Source organism: Trachymyrmex septentrionalis, unplaced genomic scaffold (genome assembly GCF_001594115.1).
Source record: "Trachymyrmex septentrionalis isolate Tsep2-gDNA-1 unplaced genomic scaffold, Tsep1.0 scaffold83, whole genome shotgun sequence".
NCBI lineage: Eukaryota > Metazoa > Arthropoda > Insecta > Hymenoptera > Formicidae > Trachymyrmex > Trachymyrmex septentrionalis.
The window spans coordinates 673110-682320 of record NW_017306018.1 but is presented as its reverse complement, the minus strand read 5'-3'; the positions used below and the strand labels follow the sequence as shown (position 1 = coordinate 682320).

The 9211-nt window shown below is 26.0% G+C and overlaps 1 protein-coding gene across 2 annotated transcripts; it reads left to right on the top strand.

Annotated features, from left to right (window-relative positions):
• The first annotated feature begins 2022 nt into the window (after nucleotides 1-2022).
• LOC108754996 lies at nucleotides 2023-9189 on the top strand. 2 transcript variants are annotated; one of them, XM_018497695.1, is made up of 5 exons: nucleotides 2023-2107; nucleotides 5818-5920; nucleotides 6258-6382; nucleotides 7604-7727; nucleotides 9046-9189. In XM_018497695.1, the coding sequence occupies exons 1-5, from the start codon at nucleotides 2087-2089 to the stop codon at nucleotides 9132-9134; spliced, it is 462 nt and encodes a 153-aa protein (XP_018353197.1). In that variant the 5' UTR covers nucleotides 2023-2086; the 3' UTR covers nucleotides 9135-9189. The 2 variants fall into 2 exon arrangements, with proteins under 2 accessions (XP_018353197.1, XP_018353196.1); XM_018497694.1 differs by lacking the exon at nucleotides 2023-2107 and adding an exon at nucleotides 4083-4181.
• The last annotated feature ends 22 nt before the right edge of the window (nucleotides 9190-9211 follow it).

Sequence of the window (9211 nt, the reverse complement as noted above, 5' to 3'; positions counted from 1 at the left end):
GTCATCTTTAGTGTATTGATAACGAACAGATAACAGATTTAAATATTGAGCATTATATTAAATTATTATAAATGATACGCTTTGTAGAACCGGAGATACCTATGTCGTGATAAAGTCAGAAGTAATTGCCCGACAAAGTTTTCAATCTTCTACAAAACGCCTCGTTTATATAGAAATGTAATATACAATATTTAAATCTGTTATCATTTCATTGTTACACTGAAGATGACCAAAATTATGGTCAAAATGTCTGTAATGATCAATTATCATTAATAGTACGCACAAGTTTTATATATTACCATCCACTGTTGGTTTACATTGGCTTACATTTTTTACTTATCATGATTTATTTCTGTAAAGTCTTATTATATTAAAAATATATATTGTTTAATTCCTTTGAGTTGTATATCATAATAACCATTTTAAATCCTATAAAAATTTGAAATTTAAAGCTTACAAGATTAAAAGGATTATTGATATAAACTTTGTAATCGTTTTATAACACGTAACATATTAATTAAACGTTTTGTAAGAAGCAATTATTACATTATTTATTAATCGCACACGATTAAAGTCGTAACTGAGCAAGTCCGGTCGCAATCAAGTGTATAGTTTGGCATAGATATCAGCAATTGATGGAATTTCTGGCACTGATAGAAAACAATTTGTTTTTGAATCATATGAGCACGTAGCCAATTCCGTTGGTTGTTAGTGCAGGAAATCCTATCCTCGAAGATACAAATATCAGTGTTGCAGCCATCAAAATATTTTTTTCCTAGTACGCAATTTCTTGGCGCTATTAAATAATAAGTATAAAACTATAAATATTGCTGTAATTATATATGTATATAGGGAGAGCGGGTTTCTTCCGTCAACTCAATAAAATAATATGAAAATTTGCAGCAAGCAACATTCTTTTGTAGTGATGTTATATTTAAAATACATTACATGATTGCTGATATCACAAAATATAAAGTTTTTAAAATGTTTAATAGATGTTGTTCAGAAACATAAATTATGAGAAATAAACAAAAAAACCTCGCTCTTATTTCACTAGAGCTTAAGGACATATATGTCGCATCTTAAAGTATTATCAAAAAGTACACAATTTTCATAGATTATTTTATTATTGTGTGCAAGTATCTGTGTATAAAATTAGAGCTCAATTCTTTCATTGATGTAATTCTTCTGTTAATTTAAAATTTTTTACTTTTTTGCTATAGTGTTTTACAAGATTCCTGCTAAAAATGTAAAAAAAGAAAACGCTGACAGCTGTAAAAAACAGCTGTTTTTTTATTGATCAATATCATTTAAAGTATTATAATGAAATTCGTACAAAAATATAAACATTTTTACAGTTTTTAGTTTAAAATGAGTATCCGACTCATTAATTGATACAACTTTGGCGGAAAAACTTTTATGAAAAACTACATATATATATTGAGACAAGATTTTAGAAATTATTAGTCTCATTCATAATGAGACGTAGAACGGTATTGTTTGTTTGAAAAAATCTAAGTATCCTCCACCTTCAAACACAATGCCACTCCACTTATTTATTACTTCATAATATATTGTAATCTTTACGTAAACATGTTTATCTTTCTTTATAATAATTAACGCGATAGTTTTAATAGTTGATAGTATTCTTCTAAAATGCTTGTTAAACCGATACAAATCGGAAAAATTTATTAAAAATTACATTTAAGTAAACCAATGTTTTATTTGTTAAAAAAATCTGTACCACTAATTGATTATGATTATACCACTTTTATTATTAATGATTATTATTATTACTATATTATGTAAGTATATGCTCAATAAATACTTTTTTAATCTCAAATGGGTCCATTTATTTTAGAAACTATTGTTAATCCAATCCCTAGGATTCTTTATTACATTGGATTTAATAGAATTACAGAGGACGCAACTGACACCTATCTCGTGAATTAATACCCTATTGTGTTGACAGACGTATGCTACGTGTTGTCATTATTTCATGTTTTAATCATGTTATCCTTGTTCGCAGAATGTTAAATCAGAATAAAATGATATATCATGGGCATTACGCAATGCAGCCACTCTTATGCATTATAGTGTATATTTTGTAAGTTTAATTAAATACATTATTCGATTTCAATTTTTGATATAATTTGAAAATTTCTGATAACCTATAATCCAAATTATCTCGCTTTCTCCTATGCGAAGATCAATTATGCTTTTACATATACACACTTACGTATGTACGTGTATAAAGCAAAGCTGGAAATCTCATAAATGTAAGCGATTCATGTTATTGATTATATAATAACAATTTGTAATGGTGAAAATTATTTCGTATACAGCATCACATAAAATTGTTCCAAAACAAGGAAGAAACAAAATGTTGAAAAGGGGTGACATTTTAAACATCATGGTATAGTTAGCTATAAAAGTGATTATCATATATTAAACGCCTTTTAAAAAGATTTGAAAATATGTATAAAAGAATAAAGGTATCTATATAAGTATAAAAGAATAAAGGTAACTTTCTCATAACAATAAATTTCACAATTTTCAATTTTCTTATCTAAAAATTAAGATTTTCAAATTTTCTATTTAAAATCTATCAAAATCAAGTCTACGAAAAAAGAATAAGATCTTAGAAAATATCTACAAACATTGTGAAATTGAAAAATTTTATTAAACACTCTATTTCTATCTTTTTACATTCTATAAAAATAAAATAAAGATAAAACGATATGTAAACAAAAAATTTATCAAAACCAATATTTCTAAAATATTCCTACAATAAATGTCAACAACAAAAAATGTTATTATTTTAAATTATTTTATTTAGTACGACATATTACTATTGTATTGAAATTTTATAAAACATAATAATGTAGATTTACTCTCGAAAAAAATAAAAAAATCGGCCATATAATGAATATATTATTCGTAATTCCAGTTAGATTTTATTATCTAGCAATCAATTCCAAACTGACCACAATGCTAGAAAAGTTTCACTTTCACAGAAACCATTTATCGCGAAATATATCCGACAGTATGCCAGATCATATTAAAGAGTTTATATAATTGTTGTAAGTGCGCGAGGCATGCGTGCTATAAAACAATATATTACCGACCTCGAGCAGTAATTATGATTATCATTATTACCACCTGTCGTAATTTGCTATCATTATTTTTATCGTTTACTATTTTATAATAATCCCCTATTCTTCTTTATTCGTTATCTATAGCCGCGACCAATTCATGCTTACAATGCTTATGTCATGAGCAGTCTTTGTGTTTAATATTTAACAAACAAAGTTGAGCATATCAGTGAATGCAATACAATCCCATATTTCTTAAAAAATTATATTGTTTAATAAGAGTCTTTCTTACAAAATATTACTTATAATAATCACATTAATACTTCAAAATGTAACTTTTGCTTACTTCAACATGTAACTGGTAATATTATTTGATGTATATTCTCTTTATGTATATAGTATTCCCATCTTAGATTGCAATTATAATCACAATTGTAATTATATTCTTTACACACACACACACACACACACACACACACACACATAAAATAATAATTATTAAATAACAATGTATTAAACAACAATATATTAAAGTTAAAGATAATGTAAAATTATATTTTCTTTATATATTTATATATATTTATATGTGCTGATTAAAACTTGTATTCTATCTTGTGTTTTTATGTTTACTTATAATACATTATTAATTATTTCGATTGAATAGCAGTTTTATATAAAAGTGTGTTTTTGTGACAGTTTTTGTAATGCTGTTTTTTATAAATGTAACCTATGCGACACACTGACGTATATACCTAATTTCCACTTATACGTACATGTACTATGAAGCAAACATATTGTAATCAGTATCAATGCATCGAAACTTATGCAAATCTGATACGTCGGTCAATTATACTAATCGCGCTCCAGCAAATTTCCGAGCATGTATATCTCTATACAAAGCATTCTCTCTCGCATGTTAATGATGTAATATCGTATACAATACTACAGACAATATAAATATGAGCCATAGAAATACAATGTATTCAGTTGTCGGATTAACTTTGTGCAAGTTGTTCATTTCTATCATTAAAACGTAGAAAAATGAAGAAATCACTTACGTTTTTCATTTTAGCGCTAATTGTTACCGTAAGTTCATTTTATTTTCATAAACGTATAATATACAAATGGTTCTTTTTTTAAACTTATTTCGATAAAAATTTAAATAGAACATTTTATACAAATGGATTATTGTAGAATTTACGATATACAAGAAATTATTTACTTCTTAATTTTAAATATCGTACATTTTATAAGCAAGCTTTAAATTAGGATTAACATGTAAATAAATTAAAAGAAGTGTTATTAAATTTAGCGATGCATTTCGGAGAATTAACGAAAATTTTGTATTACTTTTATTATATCTCGAAAACAATGCAAAATATGAAAAAATATCAATAGAACTTTTTTGTAGGAAATTAAAGTATCCCGCACCAAGCTTAAGGGAAAATGTCTTTCTGCGGATTTGGCTAAATTTTGGATATGTTGTAGTTTTCTTCATTCTGTCTCAATGGGTACAACTTGATTCTATAAGCCGTTTCCGCGCTACAAGCCTTGAAAGGTCTAAATTTTATATGATTACTGGACCTTTCAAGGCTTATAGCACGAAAACGGCTTAGCATTAAGTTGTGCCCATTAAGATATTTGTTTCAGAATGAAGAGAATTACAACATATTCAAAAATTAGCTAAATCCGCAGAAAGACATTTTCCCTTAAGCTTGGTGCGGGATACTTTAATTTCCTACAAAAAAGTTCTATTGATATTTTTTCATATTTTGCATTGTTTTCGAGATATAATAAAAGTAATACATAATTTTCGTTAATTCTCCGAAATGCATCGCTAAATTTAATAACACTACTTTTAATTTATTTACATGTTAATCCTAATTTAAAGCTTGCTTATAAAATGTACGATATTTAAAATTAAGAAGTAAATAATTTCTTGTATATCGTGAATTCTACAATAATCCATTTGTATAAAATGTTCTGTTTAAATTTTTATCGAAATAAGTTTAAAAAAAGAACCTAAATATACAAAAAAAACGAAGTTTATAAATCATTAAAAATTGTATTTAAAATACAAAATAAAAGCAATAATATATTGAGTAAAATTGACCGATAAGAGACATACGTAAGGGAAAAAGGTCATTCTATCAATGTGGTAATTTTCGTGTCTAATATATTTCTTTTTATTAATTTATACAATTTCCAGTTAAAGTTAACTGTGCACTGATTATCTTTTTATTGATTTGTTGGCCTTAAAATACAGCTCTAAATCGAAGCCGGAATAGTAGTATCACAATAAGTTTAATAATATAAATATTTATCTTAGAAGACTCATAATACAAATCTGTAAATAATTTAATTGCAATAAAATTACTTAAATTAATTAAAATACGTATACAAAATATAAATACTGTCAATCTTAATTTTTGAAATATAATAGAATATAGAAATATAATAGAATATATACTTTTTGTGTACCCCCCACTGAAATACAAAATACAAATTATATTTATATTTCAAATACGGTACTTCAAATACAACGAATCTTCAAATACAACGAGCCGATGGCAGAATTAGAATGTATTACGCACTAATTCTTTTATAAAGTGGTATAAATAATTTATATCTTTTATGTCATATAATTACTTCAAGTATAATTGTGATCATAATTTAAGATTGTCATATTAATAAAGTACAAAGTAATATGGTTGAATTTTAGGTAATTGCAGATGATGATAATAACCTGGAAAAGATTGCAAAAGAATACAACACGGATGTATCGACATTCCAGGAATGTCTAGACGAAGGAGAAATGAAAATAGGTAAATTATCTAGAAATAATAAATTTACAAATAAATATAATCTTTTTAATATCTTCTCTTATTATTATTATTATGACTCGAAATTTAGAATATTATACAATACATTAAAAATTTCTAATTTTAAATTTATAGTTTGAAATTTAAAACTTAAGAATAAAAAATAATTTTAAAAATATTATGCAATTTCTAAGTGTTTGCGAAAAAAATTTAGAAGAAAACATTAAATAATGCACAATAAAATTGCGTATGTATATATTTTAATAAAATCTCTTTTATATTTAAAATGTGTATCCTAGAATTATATGTAATTAAAAAACAATGTTTACAATTTTTTTAGAGGAGTTAAAGACTGGGTTGGAAAATTTGTGGGGCGGCAAGAAGGATTTCAATGAAGAACAAAAAAGACAATTTCTTTTCAAATTCAAAAAATTTGACGCTTGTATATTAAAAAAGAAACAATTGGTAATAATTTGTAATAATTATTATACTAATAAATTATTAGACATAAAGAATTCTGATAAAAAGTATAGTGTGCAATTGAAGCAATTATCAAATAACTATTTTTCCAGTCATGTTTTGTTAAGATACGTAATAAATGCGTGAAAAATAGTCTATTTTTATAACATAAATTATAAAAGTCAATTGAGATTTTAATACTTTAATTTTATATTTTGTTTAAATTTTTGTTGAAGGTTTCAAAAAAGACTCAGAACGTATTAGAGATGCAATCAAATATGAAATAATTACAATAATAAAATAATAAATCTATTTAACAATGCGTAATAAAACATAATGACAAAAACAATAAATAATAATAAATATATTTTCAACTCATGCAGCATAGACTTTTAAGGGATGTTTTAAAAACACTTAAATGATGTCCTTCTATGTTCTAAAAACATTCCTAAAACGTCCCTCGGATAAAATGTGCTGTATGGGAATAACATGATTTATGAATAATTACATGAGCTAAAATAATGTATAATTTACCGGGTGTTCCAGGATGATCGCCAAATATTTTGTGTGGTGATATAGAGCGATCTAAACTGAGTCGAAAAGACCTTTATCATTTTGCAATATTTGCAATAATTAGCAAGATGTTAATTACTAAAATTTGTCGAATATTGGTTTTCAATAATTCTTTACTCAAATACTGTCAACTTTAGAGAAAAACAGCAAGAGACGAAAATTGTTTATTTTCTTCTCTCATAGAGCACTGAGAATTTTTTCAAAATTTGTTAGTACCGCATTTTCTCATATTGGTAAAAATAGTTACCAATATAGAAGATGCAGTACCTACTCCAAAGTTGATAAAAAATTCTTAGAGTTCTATAAGAAGAAAAAGAAACAATTTTTATCTCTTATTGTTTTTCTGTAAAATCAAAAGTACTTGAGTAAAAAATTATTGAAAATCAATCGGCGATTTTTAATAATATCTTGTTCACTATCGTTGTAAAAATTGCAAAATGGTAGAGAAGTTTTCGATTAATTTAATTTAGTTAATTTAATTTAGTCCGTACTACCTGCCTACGAAATATTTAGAGATCGTTCTGGAATACTCTGTATATTTTGCCTATAAACTTAATAAATATTAATCAGAATGATAGCCAATAATTAATCTTTTAAATAGACAACCCGTAAGTGCAGATGACGTATGTATTGTGTACTTTTTTCTTATTTCAGCTGGTAGATGGGAAATTAGTTATAGACAAAATAATTGAAGAAATAAAAGAAAAGATTAATGAGAAGGGTTTGTCACAACCTTCAGAGGAAACTTTAACGAATATAAAGAAATGTTTAAATTCATGTAAGTAAATTCAAAATAGCATGCAAAATGTTCTCTTTCTACCTATTTCTCTCTCTCTCTCTCTCTCTCACACACACACACACACGCGCGCGCGCGCGCACAGACACACACACACACACACAAAATTTTATTATAATTAACAACAATAGAACAAAGTTAATGAGAGTGTGATGCAGTAAACAGAGAGTAATTAATATAATTTTTACGCTTTATTTACTGTGTCGCAGTCTCATTAGTCTTATTTTGCTGTTGATAATTTTGAGAATTTGTAGGAACTTTTCTTCCTTTGTGTGAATTAGTTGTAATTATATTATGCAATGCGATCAAGGAATACTTAAAAAAGGTAACTACGACAATGCATAAATGTTGAATCGCTATTAAGTTCATCTACAATTATTACAATTATTACGTCAAACAAGCTTTCAAATAAATTATCTGAGAAACTAAATAAATATTAAAAAATCTAAAGGTCTTTTATATAATGTCGGTATATATTCTCGATTGTAACGAGTAAGTTTGTATAAAATCGATATAGTTAATCTGAAGATCTAAAAATGTTTTATGTGCAAAAAGCGACAATTATTTGCATTTTGATACCAATCCTCGCATATACGTTCACATACAAAACAATTTTAATCGTTTCGTACTTGCCATTTTTTGACGGAATAATTAGCATTTAATTTATGTCTTATTAAAGGATATTAGAATCGTTCATTATGAATCTTTAGTCAAATTTCAGAATTCAAAATGGCGGATCCAAAATTTTTTATTTGAACGATCTGTCTTATCACGTGCTTCAAAAAAATTCCATAATTGCTATTGATACGATCTTTTTTATTTACATCTTGTCAATTATACATCTGACAAGTGACTCGAAGAGTTTCTGGAAAATGAGTTCCACTCAAAGTCAACAGAACTTAGCATTTTAATCTGCCGTATCAAATTTTGGAATTTTTACATATTCGGTCCGCCATTTTTAATTTCGGAATGCTATTTTGAAGAACTGATGACAAATCTGCATTTCAATGTGAATGTGCGACTCAACATGTATTTAAAAAACGAATATTTATTTTTGTTTATAGTTTAACATATTCATAATTTATTAATTGGAGAAGATTATTTTGTTTCATTGTTAGTTACTAAAACATTGTAGGCATTTTTTAAATACGTTTTTGTACAAACGTTTTGTTAGAAGTTGATATTCCAATATGAATTTGCGTATATAATGCGCACTTTTATATTACATGTATAATATAATGTACATAGTTCTATGAATATTTTACAATATTGCTTAGAATTTTGTTTTTAATTTTTCCAGTAAATGAAAACAGCCAAATGACTGAGGAAGACAAAGCTTTTGGTTTACTTCCGTGTGTAACGACTAATTGGAAAGACGAAAGACAGTAAAACAAGATTATAAAATACTGTATATCGGCTGAATAGAAAATCATAATACTTCCTGTACATATATATATATATATATA